The sequence below is a fragment of the Budorcas taxicolor genome, chromosome 19, assembly GCF_023091745.1.
Source record: "Budorcas taxicolor isolate Tak-1 chromosome 19, Takin1.1, whole genome shotgun sequence".
Classification (NCBI taxonomy): Eukaryota; Metazoa; Chordata; class Mammalia; order Artiodactyla; family Bovidae; genus Budorcas; species Budorcas taxicolor.
Window position 1 is genome coordinate 60,832,249 of NC_068928.1, and position 23,314 is coordinate 60,855,562.

At 52.2% G+C, this 23,314-nt stretch overlaps 1 protein-coding gene across 1 annotated transcript; it reads left to right on the top strand.

Moving 5' to 3' along the window:
• Positions 1-2,128: 2,128 nt before the first annotated feature.
• On the top strand, positions 2,129-19,197 carry LOC128064404 (uncharacterized). Its single transcript, XM_052657078.1, has 5 exons — positions 2,129-2,196; positions 11,231-11,421; positions 17,314-17,447; positions 18,612-18,792; positions 19,085-19,197. Exons 1-5 carry the CDS (start codon positions 2,129-2,131, stop codon positions 19,195-19,197), a joined length of 687 nt encoding a protein of 228 aa, XP_052513038.1.
• The last annotated feature ends 4,117 nt before the right edge of the window (positions 19,198-23,314 follow it).

Here is a 23,314-nt window from a genome sequence, read left to right on the forward strand (position 1 = left end):
AAATAACAATGATGTTGGATATTGGAACAGCCTGATTAAGACACTATATGAAATTCACACATTCAGAAATGTATCTCAACTCTTTTAATCTGGATTCTTATCAAGACTTTGAGAAATATTTCTAAAAATTGAGCACTCACTAGGCCATAAAGGACATCTCAACAGGTACCAAAGAACTGGTAAAACATGTATACTATACTCTCTGACCACAGTATGATAAAATAAGGACTCAATTTTAAAAATAGTCAAAGTACTCTTCTATATCTAGGAATTTAAAAAGGTACCACATCTTGTGTGTATGGGCCAAAGAGGAAATCATGCTAGAAATTAGAAATAATGCCAGGCTCAGCCTGGACGGGAGGGGAGTTTGGGGGAGAAGGGATACGTGTGTGTGGCTGAGTCCCTCCGCTGTCCACCTGAAACTGTCAGAACACTGTGTATCAACTGCACCCCAGCAGAAAATAAAAAGCTTAAATTAGAAAAAAGAAATAGCATCAAGTTGCTTTGTCCTGGCCTGATTTTTCCCATTTTATTCAGGATGGTTTACCATCTGATGTCACTAGTAATGGAGAAGGTGATGGCACTCCACTCCAGTGCTCTTGCCTGGAAAATCCCATGGATGAAGGAGCCTGGTGGGCTGCAGTCCATGGGGTCGCCAAGAGTCGGACACGACTGAGCGACTTCCCTTTCACTTTTTACTTTCATGCATTGGAGAAGGAAATGGCAACCCACTCTAGTGCTCTTGCCTGGAGAATCCCAGGGACGGGGGAGCCTGGTGGGCTGCCGTCCATGGGGTCACACAGAGTCGGACACGACTGAAGCGACTTAGCAGCAGCAGCAGCAGTCACTAGTAAAGCTAACAGAGGAGGCCTCAGGAACAAAAGAGAAAGTCTGGTTTTTAGTGGGGAAAACCATGAAGTCTTAATGAAATGGCTTATTTCTTAATAGCTTATTCATTTCACTCATTTGTCCATAGATTCTGTGTCTAGATTTTTTTTCAGATGATAAAGAATCCGCCTGCAATGCAGGAGACCCAGGTTTGATCGCTGGGTCGGGAAGATCCCCTGAAGAAGGAAACAGCGACCCGCTCTAGTATTCTTGCCTGGAGAATTTCGTGGACAGACGAGCCCAGCCGGCTACAGTCCATGGGGGTTGCAGAGTCAGACGGGACTGAGCAACTGATGCTAACGCTTCCTGCACTTGACTCGCCAGGGCTCAAGTAAGAACAGTCGCTTCCAGCACATGGAAAAGTCAGTCCTTTCCTGTGTGGCTCCAAGGCTGCCTCCATCCAGGCTCTTCCGGAAGGATCTGCAAACTGTGGACAGTGGAGGGACACCCCTGGGAATATGAGAGACAGACAGATGGCATCGGAAGATGTCAGCACGCTCCGTTTACAACAGGGTTCCTGACGACAGCACCCATCTACGTGAGCCTGCTAGGCAGTCCTGTTGAAACAGGCATCTCCACTACGAGGGGATGGGCTCCCCGGGAGGCTCAGTGGGAGAGAACCCACCTGCCAATGCAGGAGACTTGGGTTCAATCCCTGGTCTGGGAAGAGCCCCCGGAGAAGGAATGGCAGCCCACTGCAGCGTTCTTGCCTGGAGAATCCTATGGACAGAGGAGCCAGGCAGGCAATAGTCCGTGGGGTCGCAAAGAGCTGTGTGTGACCTGAGCAGATCTGATCACGTCTCTTTTCAGTTCCAAGCCAACAAAAACACGGGAATAAGGCATCGTTCAGAACAGCCAATGCGTCCCAGTCACAGCTACACACACCAGAGCAGGGGATGTATTTTGCTTCCTGCTCATCCCTCAGTCTGAGTAAAACACTTCCCCACCGTCACGTGCTTGAGTGCACAAGGGAGGGAAAAGCCGCGCCGAGGTCAGCAGAGCTAAAAATCTCTTCTTCAGGACTCCAGTTCCAAACGGCTTAGGAATTCCATTGGCAACATCACAATGTCAACATTCCAAGCAAGTCCAGAGCCCCCGGAATCAAGGGCTAGGATGCCAGAGAAAGAATGGCACGCGATCCCCATGAATCCTGGGATTTGGTGTAAGGGCAAAGGCTAAGAAGCCGGAAGTGAAGAGAGAAATTCTGTCCACACTACTGAATCTGAACACCATCCGAAGAATGTCCCGTTTCAGTAACTGGAAGGCCTACCAGGTCAGCAGAAGCTTGATGTCATATGACGACATCAGGTAACTATCCGTCCCTTTCTTCCTTTATGTCCATGGAGACCCGCTCTGGGTGTCGGTAGCCGAGCTGTCCTTAAGCAGAGGGTTTAAAAAAGCTCACAGCTGCAGCAGCAGTCCTTTCAGTTCAAATCAGTCGCTCAGTCGTGTCCGACTCTTTGCAATCCCATGGACTGCAGCACACCAGACCTACCTGTCCATCAGCAACTCCTTGAGTTTACTCAAACTCATGTCCATTGAGTTGGTGACCCCATCCAACCATCTCATCTTCTGTCGTCCCCTTCTCCTCCTGCCCTCAGTCTTTCCCAGCATCAGGGTCTTTTCAAATGAGTCAGCTCTTCACATCAGGTAGCCAAAGTATTGGAGTTTCAGCTTCAGCATCAGCCCTTTCAATGAACATTCAGGACTGATTTCCTTTAGGATGGACTGGTTGGATCTCCTTACAGTCCAAGGGACTCTCAAGAGTCTTCTCCAACACCACAGTTCAAAAGCATCAATTCTTCAGTGCTCAGCTTTCTTTATAGTCCAACTCTCACATCCAAACATGACTACTGGACTAGACATAGCCTTGACTAGATGGACCTTTGTTGGCAAAGTAATGTCTCTGCTTTTAATATGCTGTCTAGGTTGGTCATAACTTTTCTTCCAAGGAGTAAGCGTCTTTTAATTCCATGGCTGCAATCACCATCTGCAGTGATTTTGGAGCCCCCCAAAAATAAAGTCTGACACTGTTTCCACTGTTTCCCCATCTATTTGCCATGAAGTGATGGGACCAGATGCCATGATCTTTGTTTTCTGAATGTTGAGCTTTAAGCCAGCTTTTTCACTCTCCTCTTTCACCTTCACCAAGAGGCTCTTTGGTTCTTCTTCACTTTCTGCCATAAGGGTGGTATCCTTTAACAACATAAATAAGATGATCGTTTCTCTCTTTTTTTTTTTTGAAATTGGATGTCTTTGGGGTACGGTAGAGGGGATGTGGACATTTTTCTCTCCATATTAATTTCATTTAAAGTTACTAGTGTAAAATTAACTAAGTAAAAGTCGTTGCAGGAGGTGAAATGCATTCAGCACCACTAATCTGACTCAACGTGGCTCCAAGGCCACAAGTGAAAAGTGAAAGTGAAGTCGCTCAGTCGTGTCCGACCCTCTGTGACCCCGCAGACAAGGCTCCTCTGCCCATGGGATTCTCCAGGCAAGAACACTGGGGTGGGTTGCCATTTCCTCGTCCAGGGGATCTTCCCGACCCAGGGATCAAACCTGGGTCTCCCGCATTGCAGGCAGACGCTTTACCCTCTGAACCACCTCGTAAAGCATCCCTCTTGTAAGAAAGACTCAGAGAGGGTTTCGGAGTTTACCCAGAGCACAGTGGAGTGGAGAAAACGAAGTCGTTCGCCACCAGGGTCTTGCTCTGGGGTTCCTGGTCCTCCTGATGGCCGAGAAAAATCAAAACTGCCCGTGAAGGGGAACTTACTCTGATCCTGTTTGAAGCATTTCAGCTTGAGATGAACTCAGCTTCCTTTGGGGGCGTGAAGCGTCAGCTCGAAAGCTTTTCTCCCTCGAGGGGTCACTCCTCCCGCCCCTTCCCAACACGGAGCCGGAGCCGAGTGCCGGGTCCTCGGCCGCGGGCGGCGCTCTCGGCGCCTGGGCCGGGCTCACTCGGGTGCAGCTGCTCGCCGTGCTGGCCTCTGCCAAAGCCGATGGCCCCCGCGGCCCTCAGACCACCCGGTCCCTGTGCAGGGCGGGCCCCTGACCACAGGGCTGGGCCAGCACTGAGCGCTCAGCACCCCGGCGACCTCTCGGCAGGGCCAGAAGGGTCCCAGCATCCAGCCTTCTACCTCCTGCCACCCCGGCAGACACAGGGGGCCCGGGGTGGGCCACCCTGTGCAGACTCTCCCGAGTCTGACGCCCCATCATCCCGCCCGGTTTGGTTAAACCAGGTGGAGTCGGGGAGGAGATGCCTGGAGGAGGAGGCGGTGTCTTCTCCGGGACCAAGCCGGGTTAGCACCCTAGCTCTTCCCTCCCAGACACGGCCGCGTGGGGGTGGTCTCCACTTCCTCTTCCTGTGGGGTGGGCACTTCTCCAAAGCCACTTCCTCCAGCTGCTCTGCCCTATGGCCTTCTTAAAACTCATTTTTTCATTGGAATATAATTGCTTTACAATCCTGTACAACAGTGTGAATCAGCCATAGGTGTACGCTAATCCCCTCCCTCTTGACCCTCCCTGATCTCCTCCGGCTCTGTGTATGTTAAAGGAAACCCTTAGGCATTTAGAAAACCCTTTCTGTCTTCACAAAGCCAGGTTTCTACCTAGCTGTGGATTCCTTGCCATCGGGAGATAAGGTCTTTAAAATGACTTCACTCTCTCTGCTTTCTGCTTCAATAACCCTAATTGTCTCCAGTTCAGTAGAAGCTACATCAGCTGATGACTTACTGGATGGAGGATAAATCAAAGCGGCTTTACAAAGTTATGGGGGCCACACAGGGAGCAGGAGGAAGCAACACGTAGCTGAGGCTGGTGACCGTGTGCTCGTCACCACCCGGAGATTTGAGGCCCGACGGTCCGAAGGCAGGCTCACCAAACCCAGACACACAAAGTGTGGAAAGTGCGCAGGTTACCTCCAGTTCAGCTTCCCGGGTGGGTCAGTGGTAAAGAACTCACCTGTCAATGCAAGGGACACAGGAGATGCGATAAACGGGGGTTTGATCCCTGGGTCAGGAAGATCCCCTGGAAGAGGGCACAGCATCCCACTCCAGTCTTCTTGCCTGGAGAATCCCACGGACAGAGGAGCCGGGCAGGCTATGGCCCATAGGGTTGCAAAGAGTCAGATGTGACTGAAGCGACTTCATGCACGCGTGCAGCCTTCAGCTGAGATCTCAGTTCTCTCGAGACAGCCTCCCAGGGAGGAGCCAGCCCAAGGAATAAGTACTGCCATCACTTTCCTCCCTTCTTTCCATCCCCCACTGAGCATCCCATCCGCCTAAACTAACTGGACGCCAGAGGCAAGGGCTCCCCTGATAGAATCCAACCGGCAGCTCCACGATGGGGAAGGATGGGCAGTGGATGGGCTGGACGAGAACCAGTCTAAAAGCTTTTCCTGACACAGCATGGAGAAGGGATCAAGTACCAGTGGGTGAAGGAGAAAATCTTATTGGTATTTTCCAGAGCTATGATCTCCCTATAACATAGGCCCGTCACATCCATCGTTCCGTTCCTGCCAGTGTCTAAGTGTCTGCTTCACCCATCCAAGTATGGATTTCAACCAGATCCCCACTGACCTGTGAAGTGTTCTGGTGAGGATAACCGTAGCTGGCCCCAAGGGCTTCCCGCGTGCCAAGCACTGTGGGAAAACTTATTATTTCCTCCTCAAAAGAAACTTCAGGGGTAAGACTTATTATTAGCATCTCCATTTTACAGATGGGGAAACTGAAACTAAAAGAATTAGAAAATTCGTCCAAGGTCCTACGAGCTGGTCCACAGTCCATATGAGATAAAAGGCCAGGCTCTCCAAGATGGGTGGGCTTCCCAGGTGGCTCAGCAGTAAAGAATCCACCTATAATGTGGGAGACACGGATTCTCTCCCTGGGTCTGGAAGATCCCCTGGAGAAGGAAATGGCAACCCACGCCTGTATTCTTTCCTGGAGAATCCCATGGACAGCGGAGCCTGGCGGGCTACAGTCCACGGGGTCGCAAAGAGTTGGACACAACTAAGCAACTAAACAAGAACAACAACTCCAAGACCCGCAGGGAACCGGGCAGGACGCACGGGGCCTTGACGCCAGCGTCTGGATCATCGCGCCGGTCACCAGCTGCAGTGGGGGGCCCCGGGCCACCAGATGGCTTTTCAAGAGCAGCTTGTAATCCATGTTGCATAGGAAAGTTCCCGCTTCTGTGCAATCTGCATTTTTTGTTCAAGTTGATTTAAAGTATACAATCAGGAGGTCCAGTCTGCAAACCTCTGCTCGACTGTAACAGAGAAAACCCACCCAGGACCCCTGCACCTCCCTCCCAACACACACACAACTGCAATGCTTATCAACAGCCTTTCAAGAGCTGCAAACCAGGAATGTCTGTTTCCTGTCCAATAGGCAACCATTGCGTTTGCAAGTTTGATAATAAAAATGTGATAGTTTGTGGTGACCAGTATGAACTGTCTCATGCTAAGATGGTTACATGTGTCATTTCCTTTTGTCTTCACAACTACTCTGCAGTTTACATATATCTCATTATTCACGTCTTCCAGAGAAAAATAGAGTTCAACGATATTCTCAGAAATACTGTATGGTATCACTTATACGTGGGATCTGAAAAGTGCGAAAAACTAGCAAATATAACAAAAAAGAAGCAGGCTCGCAAAGGTAGAGAAAAAGCCAGTGGCTACCAGCTGGTAGAGGCAGGGAGAGGCGGGATGGGGTGGGGACTAAGCGGTACAAACTGTTAGATATAAAATAAGCTACAAGGAAAAAGTAATAAAAGAAGATACAAGGATATACTGTACAACAAGGGGAATATAGCCAATACTTTGCATCACTCTAAATGGAGTATATCCCTTAAAATTGTGAATTACTGCATAGTACACCTGTAATGAGAAGGCAACGGCACCCCACTCCAGTACTCCTGCCTGAAGAATCCCAGGGACGGAGGAGCCTGGTGGGCTGCAGTCCGTGGGGTCTCGAAGAGTCGGACACGACTGAGCGACTTCCCTTTCACTTTTCACTTTCACCCATTGGAGAAGGAAATGGCAACCCACTCCAGTGTTCTTGCTCGGAGAATCCCAGGGGCGGCAGAGCCTGGTGGGCTGCCGTCTACGGGGTCGCACAGAGTCAGGCACGCCTGAAGCGACTCAGCAGCAGCAGCACATCTGTGATTTGCACGATCTTGTACAGCACCTGTGGGGCTTCCCAGGCAGCTCAGCGGTAAAGAATCTGCCTGCCAACACAGGAGACGTGAATTCGATCATGGGTCAGGAAGATCCCCTGCAGAATGAAGGCTTATCACAATCCTCAAGTCTTAAACTAGGTGACTGTAGGGCTAAGGACGCGACTGAAGCTCTCTGACTCCCAAAGTTAAGCTTCTTCTACCAAAAGTAGAAGACTTTCCCCTGCATGGCTCCGAGATTCTAGGCACACACACCAGAAATCCGCTGGGACAAGTTTTTCTTCCAAGTGGGTCACCAGTGATAACCGCAAGTGAATGCATTTTGCAGTGCAGGCTGCTCACCAATCATTCAAACATCACGCTCGCTAAGAGCAACACGGACACCTTTAGAACCAAACAGAAAGGGAGATAAGCAAAGCAGAGCATGGAACGGCCTGTTCTCAGACGCCAGCAGGCTGGTGGAAAAACAAACAGAATCTGCTGAAAATTACTAGGAAGGCAGAGACCTACCGGAGAAATGTTAAGGGGAGCCTCTGTACTTTTTTGGCTTTTTCAATCCCTGATGTACAGAGAAAATGTCATTTTTAAAGAGTAGCTTTAAAAAATGGGTTCCACTTGCTGGAACTGAAAGGATCACATTAAATAAGTAGCTTGGATCATCCCTACTGGGCTTCCCTGTGGCTCAGATGGTAAAGAATCCGCCTGCAATACAGGATACACTGGTTCAGTCCCTGCTCTGGGAAGATTCCCCGGAGGAGGAAATAGCATCCCACTCCAGTGTTCTTGCCTGGGAAATCCCATGGACAGAGGAGCCCGGTGGGCTACAGTCTATGGGGTCGCAAAGAGTCAGACACGACTGACAGCCTGGTTTCTCTCTGAATGGCTTGTTCTTAACCAGGTTGTTCTGGGGGGACACACTGCCTCACGCAGGATCTTAGCTCTCCAACCAGGGGTCGAACCTGAGCCCTCCGCAGTGGAAATGCAGAGCCCTAACCACGGGACCGCCAGAGAAGGGCTTGAATGTCTCACTCTTATCATTCAGGCCTCAGATCCAAATTCTCTTGCCCAAAGAGGTAGACCAGTCCATTCAGAAGGTTGTCGCTGGTCAGTCGCTCGGTTGTGTCTCTTTGCGGGCCCGTGGACGCCGGCATGCCAGGCCTCCCTGTCCCTCACCATCTCCTGGAGTTTGACCAAGTTGGTGCCCGTTGAGTCGGTGATGCCCTCCAGCCATCCCAGCCCCTGCCACCTCTTTTCCTTCTGCCTCCAATTCCCCAGCAATTCAGAAGGTGGCCCTCACAATGACTGCCTCTCCCCCTTGTTAGTTTCCCTTCCAGCACTTTTCACAAAGGACACCCACTCTCTTTAGATATTCACTCACTGAGGCTCTTGTCCCCACCCCACCCTAACACCCAGCACAGCCTCTGCAACACCACAAGGAACAGAAAACAAGGGCTGCATAAACAGAGCCCCAGGCCCCGTCCTGCGGCGCCGACAAAGCGCATGGCAGACTCACAGCGAAGGGAGCCGGGCCACCGCCTCGAGTGGGAAAGCAAAGAGCCGGCTCCACCTATAGAAACATGCTTTCAGTTAAGATCACAGGAGATAGCTCCTCACTGATTATGCTGAGCTGGGGAGTGAGATGCGAAGAGAATAAACACATTTAATTGAAAACAGATGCAGAGCAGTCCGTCCCCCATGGGTGACTTGACGGAGGCCCTCAGACTACTCTTCTCGCCAACATTTTACGAGCATAATTTTATATGCCAGAATACGTACTCATGAGGGGACGTCTCTGCCCCCCCAGCAGTCACTAGATGGTCAATCCATCTTGACAAGGAGTCCTGAGGGTCCATGCTTATTTGCATTTCTGCCCAGGTCTGGTAACTGGTACTGCCCAGCTCCGACTTCATAAGTAAGAATCCGTAACAGAGGGACACGGTCTAAGATCCTTGAATAGGGCACGAGAGACACCATAATAGCATCTTTATTGAGTGTTGATTTCCTTCTTGTGCCAAAACACGCCTCCGGGTGATCGGTTCAAATGATACAGCTTGCTAGCAAAGCTGGAGGTTTCTGGTGATCAGACACAGAGCAGATGTCCCCTGAGTGCAAGAATGTTGTTTTTCCAAACAACTGCCCAGGGACTCACAGCTGCACCACAGAAACGGCCGGAGCTGCGTCTTTGCCGAGGAGCAGCCGAGACGCCCGACGAGCGCACAGGGGCTTCAGAACCCGTTAAACTCATCAGAGAAAAGCCACACGCTTTTTTAAGGTTTGGAGAAAATTCCAGGTGCCCATCCAACCTCAGGGAGGACAGTTCGATGCCTGGTGTTAACCCAGGGCTCCCAGAGGGACACAGTGGGATCTAAATCTTAACATTCTCTTCTAATTATCATATCCAGGACGTTGGGTTTCAGATGCAACGCCTCTGGCTTTCAGGGAAGAACTGAAGCTCGCCAGAGAGGTTACCACTTAGTGCTTCTTCAGATGCTAACCACAAAATGCAAACGCAAAATCATGTCCTCTTTTCTGAGCCTTAGTGTAGCTGGACACTCTTGATGAATCTCGGATCAACCTTCATTGGTACAAGCAGCACCCTGACTCTCTGCTCCTGACCGACTCTGGGTGTCCCTGTGGATCTGAGGTGTCTTAATCATACCTCCATCTCTCTCTTCCACATAGTTCATATTTTTGATCTACTGTCTTTTATTCTCCTCAACCTTTACCCTATATTTTGTCCTCTACCCATCCATTCATCCATCCACCCACCCACCCACCCACCCATCCATCCCTCCATCCATCCACCCACCCAGGCATCCACCTATTCACCCACCCATCTACCTATCCGTCCATCCTTCCATCCACCCGCCCACCCATCCATCCATTAACCCATCCATCTATCCCTCCATCCATCCACCCACCCAGGCATCCACCCATTCACCCACCCATCTCCCCATCCGTCCATCTGCCCACATGAACTGAGTGTCGGTCTCTCACCAGATACAGCGCTACGTGCTGGGGATACACTGGTGAACAAGATAGAGTCTAAGCCCTCGTGGAACATAATACCTAATAGTGGAGACAGGCACGAAGACGGGCCATTTATTGCACTTGCGGTCATTACTAGAATGGAGATGCTTAGAAGGGGCTGGGGACCAGAGGGAGGGCAGGTCTACACGGATGGGCAGGAGGCGGGAGGTGTCATGGACCACTCCATGGAGGACTGACAAGGAGGAGTCCCCAGGAGGATGGGAGCACAAACGAGGAAAGGGAGACAGTGTGCCATTCCAGGCAGAGTGAGAAACGCAGCCCGAGGCACAGAGACCCGGGCCCTGGGATGCCCAGCACTGGGCGTGGGGAGGGGCGGGGAGGAAGCGGGCAGGGCTGAGTCACAAAGCTCCTGGTGGGTCCTGCCAAGAGGAATGACTTGGAGGTTTGAGGGTAACCCGAGAATTGTGTTTGATTCTCCCCCCAAATAACCTTTTCAACTGGTCTGCCTGCAATGCAGGTTGGATCCCTGGATCAGAAAGATCCACTGGAGAAGGAAATGGCACTCCAGTGTTCTTGCCTGGGAAATCCCATGGACAGAGGAGCCTGGCGGGTGTAGTCCAAGGGGTCGCAAAGAGTCAGACACGATTGAATAACTAAATAACAGCAAATATTAAGCTTACCCCATAAACAGAAATACTAGCTCTTAAAAGTGTCCTGACTTGTAAGATCTTTTCTTTCATTCATATACATGGATGTGTATAGATATGTATGTGTACACACGCACACACACACACACGCACGCATGCACGCACGCACACACATGCACGCACGCACACATGCACACATGCACGCACACACGCACAGACACACACGCACGCACACACACGCGCACGCACACACACGCACGCACGCACGCACGCACACGCACGCACGCGCACGCACCTGCTGTCTGATCGCCCTGCTACTTGGGCACTGGGCGCGTCCACTCTTCTCTCCGTCTACTATATGCAAGGGTAAGGGATCGCATTCATCCATTTTCCCTCCAGTTCACATTCTTTTTCCTGAAGTTAGGCTCTCCGCTCACTGCTTTCCACTTAAGCCCGCAGGCCAGGCCCCACGTTCGGGGCAGCTGACGCCCTCAGAGCATCGGCGCTGACGGGGGTTTTGTGTTTAGAGCGCCCCGTGAGAGGAGGAAGGAGAAGAAGGAAGCCCTGTCTGAAGAGCAGCCCCGGCCCCTCGGTCAGAGGCTGCCGAAGAAGGAAGGGGCCCAGGTCACGGGCAACAAGGCCAGGGACGCGGGCGACGACAAGGCTGCGGAGGACGGCGCTTCTCTCGGCAAGAGAGAGTCCCGGAAGGACGCCAGGGGTAAGGCCAGCCATCCTGGGGAACCTGCGGCCTTTCTTTCATTTCAGGAACTGGGGCTCGGGGGCGAGGGTGGAGCTGATGGGATGGGACCCAGGGAATGGAAGCGGGCGAATTCAGGTTATAAAAGGCAAGTCTGCAGAGCGACAGTGCTCAGGGCTTAGCGTCCAGCCCCAAGGCTCTCACTTCTGCATTTAGGTCAAACCCAGGGCTGGGCAAAAGCGGACGGCTCCCAGGGACACCGACGGCCAGGCAGGGCAGGGGGTCAGCAGCCACAGATTGCAGGTGCCTCACCCTCAGGGAGAGAGTCTGCTTCTGGCCAAGGACACACGAGCCCTTCCCCGGCATGCTGCCTTCATGTCTGGGGACTGGGCTCTTCCCGCAAAGCAGGGACCGAGGCGGGCACGCCTCATTCAGGCAGGAAGAGGTCGGCTGCCAACAAGGCATCTCTTCGAGAATGGGGGGCAGACACACATCCCTGGTGGTCCAGCGGAGAAGCAACAAGGTTGCAAAGCAGGGGACTCAGGTTCCACTCGCCAGAGGGCCACCAAGCCCGCCCACAGCGGAGAAGATGCCTCAGGACGCAACGGAGACCCGACACAGCCAAACTTCTAAAAACAGGGAGAATGGGGACGTGTCCCCTAGTGCCAGCGGCAGACACCAGAGCGGGGCCGCAGTCGGGAGCGGGAGCTCAGAAGAGAGAGGAAGACAGAGAGGCAAGGCATCCCTGCGTTTCCATCTCCTGCTGTAGCCAAAGAGGCCGTGCCTTCCGCAGAGACGTCCCCGCGATGCTTCTGCTCAGCGTACCTCCTGGATGCAGGAGAGAAAAGCGGGGGCTGTTTCTAAGGTGAAAAGTTATCTTCAGGCCTCACTTACTGACTGGATGGTGCAATCCTTTTTGATCATTAACTCAGAGCTGTCACTTATACTGAGTCCCAAACAGAGTGACAAATTCCACGCCAGAGCCAGGGTTGCATAACTCCTCTGACTGCCTCCCGTTCCCGCTGGCGCACAGAATCCGATTCTGTCCACACAGAATCAGGAAGGGCTCTTACTGATGCAGACCCAGCTCACGCTTTGCAAATTGGTTTCTAGTCCCTGAAAGTCTTCCTGGTTTCAGTCACGTGGAAGCCAGTGAAAACTGTGAAGAAGTGAACCAGATAAAACTGAGCTCGGAAAGCTTCTGCAAGCTCTGCCAAGTCTGGTCCTGCTCCCCAGCACTGAAACTAGTCCTTAGGAAGCTTTGTGAGGGGACTTCCCTGTGGCCCAGTGGCTAAGGCTCCGTGCTCGCAATGCCGGGGGCCTGGATTCAATCCCTGGTCAGAGAACTAAGATCCCACATGCCCCAACTAGGACCTGGAGCCACCAAAGAAACAAATAACAACAACATTTAAAAAAAGGGAGACTTGTGGGGAAGGGAAAGAGGAGAAATACAGCAAAAGTAGGAGAGAGGAGACAACTTATCTTAGGATAACAGCTTCGACCTTGAAGCAAAGCAAGTGCAACTCCTCGTCTCCAGTGGATTTCAACGTCAAAGGCACAGGAGACAGACATCCGGCTCCTCCTGTCTCCCAGTTCAGACGCCTTCTGAGGGTCTGCACATGAGCCCACAGCATCCCAGACCCCTGCACGCAGCCGAGTCGATTCTCCCCGGGCTTCCAACCTTCTCATTCACCTTCCCCCCCAGCCCTGCGTCGAGATCAAAGCCTTGGTGTCTTGCATCACTCATGAGCACACTCCGCTGCGTGACAGGGACTCCAGGGAGCGTGTAGGGCACAAAAGTGGGTTCATTCTGTCATTCACTCTCTGGTGAGCACCCACTCTGCTCCAGACACTGTTTCAGGTGCTGAAAACACCTCAGTGAATGAAAACCAGAGGCGATCGTCCACAACACAAATGCAGAAATCATTCAGATGAGAGACAAGGGTAGCACAGACCTGAGTGGAAACAGTATCAGAAAGGTGCCCCTCTGAAACACGCGGTGCTCCAGGAAGGAGTTCACATGGAAGCCCACACGTGTTGGGCTTCCTGGGCGGCTCAGATGGTAAAGAATCTGCCTGCAGTGCAGGAGACCTGGGTTCGATCCCTGGGTCAGGAAGATCCCCTGGAGAAGGGAAGGGCAACCCACTCCAGTATTCCTGCCTGGGAAATCCCATGGACAGAGGAGCCTGACGGGCTACAGTCCATTAGGTCATGAAGAGCTGGACATGGCTGAATGACCACCCCTTGCGCTTTCACACATGTTAAATCTTATTGTATGTGCCTAGATGCTCTGTTGATAGACTGACAATATATCCATGATTAACGACATAAAATATATAATTCATGCTTTATCATTAAAAAAGGCTTCCCAAGTGGTTCGGTGGTAAAGAATCCACCTGCCAGTGCAGGAGAGGCAGGAAACGTGAGTTCAGTCCCTGGGTCAGGAAGATCCCTGGAGGAGAAAATGGCAACCTATTCCAGTATTCCTGCTGGGAAAATCTCATGGACAAAGGAGCCTGGGGGAGGGGGCTACAGGGGGTCACAAAGAGTTGGACACGACTAACCAGCTGAGCATATCATTAAAATAACACAGTAACGCAGAGAAAGCATTTATGGACCATATTCTATTCTCCAACTCATCTCCAGCCTCTCAGAGCAGTGTGGGCAGAGGGAGAATTTGAACACCACTTTCATCTACATATGGTCCCATCTGGGTCGAATCAGTGACCCCAAGAAGGTCAGGGCTTAGTCCTCGAGGGGCCGGTGGAAGTTTTGGAAGCGTCGTGGGGGCCTGCCTTTCAGAGCCGGGTCGTGTCTTACTTTCCTCCCACTTGACAGTGATTAGGACTTTCTTCCATTTGGGTTTTTTTACCCACTTCTGTCCCTGGAAGGCTCCGGAAATTACACAGCAAGTTTTCCACCAGATGCTCCTACAGCGGCCAACAGTCCCTCACAGCTGCCCGGCTGCCCTCCCACATGTCGCAAGCCTGACGTGGCACAGAGGAAGGGAGACTCGAGCCCACGGCCCTGCCGCCTGCGGAATGCCCAGCTCCAAAGCCAGGTTGCCTTTCACAGCCTGGGGAGGCGCCTCTAAACTGCAGGGGGTTCTGCCAGGCAAGAGGTCCCGGCAGGAAATACCCAGACGTGTAAGATGTCAGGGTGGAGTGGTGAGGAAGGGGAGACGGAGAAATGTTCCAGAAGAAACGGGCTTGCTTGGAAAAGTGTGGTTTCTGCAGCGATTTTTGGAACCTCAGTGCAGAGAATAGCGGGAGCGGCTGCATTTGGGGAACCGGCAGGCACTCCCAGCCCCGGAGTCACGTGCGACATGAAATCTGAACCACAGCCCTTGCGTTCCACCGCCTCTGCTCAGGGGGTATCTGAGATCTGGAAGACTGCAGGTCAAAGGAGCGCTTGCTCCAGTGCGTCAGGGTCAGAGGAACACAACACCCGGGCCAGCACCGCACAGTCAGGCCAACGTGCTCGAGACCGGAAGGCTGAGCAGAGCGTGGCTCGGTTTTCTCGGAGAAGAGCAGACGGCTGAACGAGAAAGGAGAGCAGAGAGCAAAGGCTCAGAGAGGGTGAAGGTCGGCCCTCACACGCGGCTTTGTTCACCTCGCCCTACATCCTGGCGCCCTGGTTCTTCTTGGGCAAAATGGAGCTCACAGTGCTCAGCTTGCAAAGTCACTTCAGTTGTGTCCAATTCTTTGCGATCCTATGGACCATAGCCTTCCAGGCTCCTCTGTCCATGGGATCCTCCAGGCAAGAACACTGGAGTGGGTTTCCATTCCCTTCTCCAGGGTATCTTCCCCACCCAGGGACCAAACTCAGCTCTCCTGCATTGCAGGCAGATTCTTTACTATCTGAGCCACCAGGATGGGACCATATGTAGACGAGACTGGCGTTCAAATTCTCCCTCTGCCCACACTGCTCTAAAAGGCTGGAGACAAGTGGAACAGAGCATGGTCCATAAACGCATTCTCTGCAGGAGTGTTTTTTTAAAACCAAGCCTCACCCAAACTCGCCTCCCTGCAGCTTCCTTTGTTGGTTCTAGTTCCATCCACAGGGTCTGGTCAGACGAGCTTGACCCTTCTTCATGTCCCCCGCCTGACTCATTCATCTTCCGTCTAACCAATCCCTCTCCTTTGAGTCACACCCCAAAGAACAAAGGGCGTTTTGGGCTTCCGTACCACTGTCGCCACTCTCCTCTGAAGGAGACACAGTGGGTCCAGGTGCCCTTGAGCTGAGTTCAAGGGTTCACCTGTGATGAGATAAAGAAGAGAAAACTGGGTGCATTTCCTTCTTGTTCCAGATTCCTTGTCTACTGATGCAGGCGGGGGCCTTGCAGACAGGTTCTCAGTCATTCAGTCATGTCTGACTCTTTGCAACCCAGGAACTGTAGCCTGCCAGGCTCCTCTGTCCATGGGACTTTCCAGGCACGAATCCTGGAGTGGGTAGCCATTTCCTTCTTCAATCCACTCACACAGTTCAGTTCAGTTCAGTCGCTCAGTCATGTCTGACTCCTTGTGACCCCATGGACACCAGGCCTCCTTGTCCATCACCAACTCCCGAAGCTTGCTCAAACTCATGTCTATCGAGTCAGTGATGCCATCTAACCATCTCATCCTCTGTTGTCCCCTTCTCCTCCCACGTTCAATCTTTCCCAGCATCAGGGTCTTTTCCAATGTGTCAGTTCTTTGCATCAGGTGGCCAAAGCATTGGAGCTTCAGCTTCAGCATCAGTCATTCCAATGAATATTCGGGACTGATTTCCTTTAGGATGCACTGGTTGGATCTCCTTGCAGTCCAAGAGACTCTCAAGAGTCTTCTCCATACCACCATTCAAAAGCATCAATTCTTTGGTGCTCAACTTTCTTTATGGTCCAACTCTCACATCCATACATGACTACTGGAAGAACCATAGCTTTGACTAGATGGACCTTTGTTGGCAAAGTAATGTCTCTGCTTTTTAATATGCTGTCTAGGTTGGCCATAGCTTTTCTTCCAAGGAGCAAACGTCTTTTAACTTCATGGCTGCAGTCACCCTCTGCAGTGATTTTGGAGCCCAAGAAAATAGTCTCTCACCATCTCCACTGTTTCCGCATCTACTTGCGATGAATGGTGGGACCCGATGCCATGATCTTAGTCTCCTGAATTGGGTTTTAAGGCTCACGGCGGGCAGCAAATTCGTCCTGCCACCTGTTTTCCTAAAGCTTGCAAACTAGGAAGTGTTTTCCTGTTTTTAACTGGCTGACGAAGAAATCAAAAGAGGACTATTTGGTGACACAGAAGAATGACCCACAAGTCAAAATGTCGTGCCCACGAATAAAGTTTTATTGGGACACAGTCAGCCCCACCCACTCATTTGCATATTTGCATACTGTCTGTGGCTACTCTGGAGCTGTGATAGACGAGATGGCCCACAAAGGCTTAAATGTTGATTATCAGGCCATCGGCAGAGAAAGTTCTCCAACCTCCACACTCAAGTCAAAGAATAATCCTGCACAAAGGCAGAAAAGTGAGAGGCTTACTTAAGTCATCCTTTAATAAACCAAATTAAATGACCGTGTCAGAGCCCCTAAGAACCTTCTCTATTCAGTTAAACCCCCAGAGCAAGAATCAACTCAACCTGTGTGGCCTCAACTCACGAACAACGAACGTGGCCTGAGACACACCCACCAAGCTGGTCACATTCCAGAAAAGCAAATCGGAACATCATCACAAGGGTTCCGTGGGTCTCCTAACACGTGCTTTCATTCTGGGCCCTGGGGTGAGGGTCTGCTTCTTTCTCAGCCGCACAAGCCTCCTCCTCGTTATGCTGGGGTCAAACACGGACAGATCAGCCCTGGTCGTGGTGGGAAGGAAGGGGTGCGGTGCTGGCGTCCTCTGCAGTGCCCTTTCTCTCCTCACCCCTCAGGAACAGACTGGAAGCTGCCAGTCCCCCTGGGACCTGTTTATCCACCTTTGGTCTCGAGTCTGAGCTCCGTGAAAGCTCTGGGACGAAGCTGGGAACTGACTCCTCCGACAGCGAACAGGTTCCGGATACACAACGTGAGTCTCCCGAGGGTCCATTTCTTCCTTCATCCTTTGCAGGCTGAACAGTGAGAACGGGCTCCGTCCAGGGGTGAGCTGAGCAGAGTGCTGAGGCCAATGCAAACCAGAGGAGCAGGAGCGGGCGGTGTCTATCCCTCCCCCACGTCCCTGTCCAGCCCTGGCACCTGGTGAGACCAGGGCAGGGGAGAAAGGGAACCCCGAATGCAGGTCCTAATGCCCCCAGCAGGACCCTCACCAGAGATCCCCACAGAGAGAAAAGCAAAACCCTCAAAACAGGGCAGTCCCCTGATGGGCCTAAAGGTTCCTTCCACCTCAGGCCTGCCCTGTTCCTCCCCCTGCCAAAGCAAACTCACGGTTACCAAAGGGAGAACGCTGGCCGGCAGAGAGAAACCGGGAGCCAGGATGGGCGCTTGCGCTGCCGTACACGAGGGCGATGACCCAGGGCCTCCTGCGCAGCACAGGGCCCTCTGCTCCAGAGTCTGTGATAAACTATGGGGATAAGGAATCTGGAACGAAAAAAGGTGCATGCTTATGTGTACTGGAGGGCTTCCCCGGTGGCTCAGATGGTAAAAACTCTGCCTGCAATGCGGGAGACCCGGGTTCGATCCCCGGATCAGGAAGATCCCCTGGGTTGGGAAGATCCCTTGGAGGAGAAAATGGCAACTGACTCCAGTATTCTTGCCTGGAAAATCCCATGGACAGAGGAGCCTGGTGGGCTACAGTCTGTGGGGTTGAAAAGAGTCGGACATGACTGAGCTACTAACACTTACGTGTAACTGAATCACTTTGCCATACACCTGAGTCTAAGACAACATCGTAAATCAACTACACCCCAGATAAAATTTTAAAATAATAATGATCTGCCACAGAGGCGGGTGATGAGTCAAGGTCCCATAGAGAGAGCTCACGCCCTGACCCTCCAGCCACTGACCCACTGACCCAGCGACACATGGGGGGTTAGGGTTGGTGTGTGTGTGTCGGGGGGCGGGTTGCCCCTTTAATCTGCATCCCGGGGATACAGAAAATGAAGAGAGGGACCCGGAAGCCCAACTCATGCACGAGAGGCCTGAACGAGAGCTGCCCCTTCTAAAAAGCCTCCGCCTGCTCTCGCCGTGAGCCCGAGGCACTCGGGAACCTTCATTTCTTGGGCTCCTCGCACAGGTGCACGCAGCCCACCTGCCCCAGCAGGGCCCCTTCCAGAACTTCATGGACCTGAAGGCGGAAAAGAGGCTGGCCGGCCGCAAGGAGCGTCGCAGCCACTTTGGAGACATCAACACTCACAAGTGCTATCAGTTTGGACAGATTTTCTGCCCTTTCCAGGCCCTCGCCACCACGGTGAGCAAGCTTTTCTTCCACACAGGGCTGTAACATCTTTTAGTGAGAACCAGGACAAAGCCCAGGGCTTCCTTTCTTTGGAGGGGATTCATTAGTCAGTTCCGGCCACAAAACAAATTACCCTGAAGCTCAGTGCTTACGGAGGCAAGCATCTTTGTTTCTCCCTCGCCAGCTCACAGAGAAATACATTCATTCCACTTTTGCTCGCTGCAAGTCCACGGGGTAGGAAGAGTAAGAATTGAGAGTAATCCTAACTGTCACAAGAGACTAGATCCAGCCTACCTACAGGTCTGTGACCCCAGATTTAGGGAAAGAGCTGAAGGCAGGTGGCCACAGTTGTGTTCAGCAACACAGCCGTTTCCAGAAGAGGAAGAGGTCTGGGGAGAGGGGAATCTTTTGTGATACAGGATGATGGTTCTGGTTCCTTCTTCCTCACCTGTCACCTTCAGGACCCAGGTCAACTCAAGTCAGACTGTTCCAGGAGGCAGGCCCTTGGGACTCTCACTGTTACGTCTTCGTGGTACTTCCTAGAGCTGCAGTCTTACCATTCCAAAATCTGAGTATGCGTACGAATCACTTGGGGGACGTCCCTGGTGGCTCAGAAGTAAAAATCCGCCTGCCAGCCCAGGACACAGAGACATGGGTTCAGTCCCTGGGTCAGGAAGATTCCCTGGAGAAGGAAATGGCAACCCACTCCATTATTTTTGCCTGGATAATCCCGTGGATAGAGGAGTCTGGTGGGCTACAGTGCATGGGGTTGCAAAGAGTCAGACTTGACTTACGGACTAAAACGGCAGAATGAATCACTTGGGAAGCTTGATAAACATGCAGATCCCCCAGGCTTGCCGTCATTGCCATACAGGCGTCCTGGGTGTCTTGGGTGGGGCCTCAGAATTTCCCTTTTTGACGAGTTCTCTATGCTCCTTGTTTATGTATCATCACTCAGCAGGGCTTCCCATCCTGGCTCACTCCATCAGTGCCCCTGGGGCTGAAGGCCAGTATGCCGGGCAGCCTGTAACCCATTCTCAGCTCCATCGTGTACACTGGAACCAGGGTCAGAAACTTCTACCCATCGGTAGTTCCTGTACTTCCCTGAACTTCACAGTCACCTGGGCAATCACGCTCCTCCCCATCTTCCCTCCCCCAGAGCAGAGATCAGAAGCTCTGAGGTCGAGTCCCCGGGCAGCAGCATGCTGTAAAGCCCGGCTGGTAGAGTGGCCAGTTCATCCCAGTTTCCCCAGGACTGACTTGCTCAGTTTTCCAGGGACTTTGTATCTTTTAACACTAAGAGTCCTGTCCCAGGACCCTGCAGCCCTGGTTTTAAAACTGAGTATCTCAAGTCCCTGGAACTCATGCAGACTGCATGCCTGGTCACCTGTCCACTCGTGATTCCAATGCGCAGCCACGTAGAGAACTCTGCACGCCGACCTTCCCACGAACCAGCCGCAGCGCCTCCTCTCACAGGTCACTGCTGCCCATCTTCCCAGCCGCTGACCAGTGTCCCTGGCAGAGGGGCCACATGCCCAGAGCCAGGCATGCTGGAGCATCCAGACACCTGCTGGAGCATCCACCCCCACCCTCAGGGAGGGCGAGCAAACTGAGCCATGCGCTGCAAACACCAGCAAAATGGAGCAGTAATAGCAGCAGCGCCGTAAACTGATAGGCCCAGGAGACGAGGGCCGTCCAAACTGGAGATGCTTTCTGCTAAACCCAGTACCCCCCGCCTACCACATCCCTGAGGCCTTGCTGAAGGACGATGTCCCCAGGTAGGGATGATGTCCCCAGGTAGGGACAGCCTCTCAACGTACAGGGCACCTGGGAGAGTGGACCCCCATGAACTGAAGACCACAGGGTCCTTGTGTGGACTCCTTAGTGTGGGGCAGGTGTGGTGCCGGAGCCCTCACAAGGCCTTGGGCTCCATGACCTCATCATGTGAGCATCATCCTCGCTTTATCCACGAGGAAACAAAGGGCTAGAGGTTAAGGGATTGGCCCAAGACGGCAGCCAGTCAGAGCTGGAGCCGGGACGTGAGCCTGCTGTGCAGAGCAGGCACCCCCCCAGCCCCCACACTCTAGTATACGTTTTTTAATTAACCTACGTATATACAGTGGAATATTACTGAACCATAAAAAGAACCAAATAATGTCATCTGAAGCAGTATGGATGGACCTAGAGATTATCGTACGAAGTCAGACAGAGACAAATACCATATGATACCATTTATATGTGGAATCTAAAATCTGCTGCAAATAAACTCGTCTGCAAAGCAGAAACAGACTCACAGACACGGAGCCCAGACTTGTGGCTGCCGGCGGGGGGAGGAGCTGGGGCGGGTGGACTGGGAGTCGGGTCAACGGGTGCAGACTAGTACACAGGGGTGGAAAGGCAAGGTCCTCCTGTGGAGCACGGGAAGCTGCTGCTTTTCCATTGTCTCAGTTTAAACTTCTCATTTGGTGTCGGTATTTGGTATTTCATTTGACATGACCGATTAACACTGTTGTGATAGTCTCTGGTGGACAGCAAAGGGACTCAGCCATACACATGCATGTACCCGTGCCCCCCCCAAACTCCGCTCCCATCCAGGCTGCCGCATAACACTGAGCAGTGTCCCCTGTGTTGCACAGCAGGTCCTTGTTGGTTACCCACTTTAAATAGAGCCGGGCGAAGCTGACCATTCCAAACTTCCTAACTATCCCTCCCCTCCAGCCATGAGCAGCGAGCTCCAGTTTAGCCATTATTCTCTGCCCGACAGGAGATGCGAAGACTGGTTTTCCCCCAAGACCTGCCCCTGAGCCCACACATGCAGAGACTGGGCATCTCTTGCCCCACCGAAGGGAGTCTTCAGGACTTACCCTTGTCTTCCGCAGAACTGGGCTTGGGGAAGGACGCCAACAACCACGAAAAGGAGAAACCTTCGAGCCACGTGAAAACACCTCTATTCCCCCCAATAGTTAAGGCAACAAAATCTAATGATAGGAGAAAATAAACATTGCAAAACTGCATTGTGGCCTCTCACTGCAAGGACTAAAACAGCTCCCCAGGACTTGAGAGGTGCTCACTCCCTAGCCCAGCTTAAGGCGTTCCATCAGCATGCCTCTGTGAACGGTCTGGGAAGGATGAGCCACTTAGAAGCTGCAGTGCCCACTGAGAACCGAATCCTGCCCGAGTCCATTTGTCTCAGATCTCTGAAGATACATGGGAGGAGGTGGGTACAGGTCAATGAGTCAAGGACCCCACTCTTTCCATCCTTCTGGTCTACCAGCCCCAGAGTGTTGTATGGTGACCTTGGGGTTAGCTCCTCGTGGTCACCAAAGCGTTGGCACTGCAGTGACACCACATCCTCACAGGAGCACATCTAACCCTGAAAGGCTGAAGTTTCTGCCCACATCACACACACACACACACACACACACACACACACACACAGCCAGAAGGAGAACCTCCCCCAGCCACCGCTGAGCAGATTTCCCAGCAACTCTCCTTGGCAAGGATGTGGCTTGCCCATGCTGTGACCACAAGGGAAGCTGGGAAGACAAGTCTTGGATATTTGCTGGGGGCAAGTTCTACCATTAGGAAAACTGCTGATAAGCAGTGAGTGTCTGCTACCCTGGGACACTCCCTAGTTTGCGGCTCAGACCCTTCGAGTGAGAAATTCCTACTTAGGCTGAGTGAAGACCTGGCTTCTTACAGTTTCTAAGCATACATCCTAAGGTTGCTCCTCCATGTTAAATAGCTTTCATTTTTCATTTTAAAAGTAACATATGTTTATAATAAAAGTCACTCAAAAATATAAATAAGAAAGGGCTTCCCTGGTGGCTCAGTGGTAAAGAATCCTCCCGCAATGCGGGAGACTCAAGCTCAATCCCTGGGTCAGGAAGATCCCCTGGAGGAGGGCATGGCAACCCACGCCAGTGTTCTTGCCTGGAGAATCCCACGGACAGAGGAGCCTGGTGGGCCACAGTCCACGGGGTCACAGAGAGTCGGAGATGACTCAGCGACCGAATGGCAACGATAAAAGAGAAAACAGCTGCCCAAATCACAATGCTGAGCAACAACCAGCGTTCACATCTGGAAGCTTTTATTGTTCTCTGGGCCTGGATCCGTTTTCCAGACTTCTTTTCTGGTTGTGCCACAAGGCGTGTGAGATGTGAGTTCCCCAACCAGGGCTCCGACCCAAGCCCCTGCACTGGAAGCCCAGAGTCTCAACCACTGGACAGCCAGGCAGGTTCTGCCTTTTCTGCAGGTTTGACTGGGTGGTTTTTTGCCACCATGGCCCAGCACCTCTCAGAGAGTCATGGCCCCCCTCCAGGTCCCCTTCCAGGTGACTGGTTAGCAAAGTCACGGCCCCTGTTTGCATTACAGCTTTGTCCCCAGACAGGGGGTCTACCCTTTCCTTTGAACTTTTGACTATACTAAACAACTTCCCCAAAAACTAAAAACAAAAGCTATTCCTTCTTTATTCGTAATCTTTGGCCTTTTTTTGCTGATTCCCAGAGCTTAATTTTTTCACATCAGCAAGCTTATTTCTG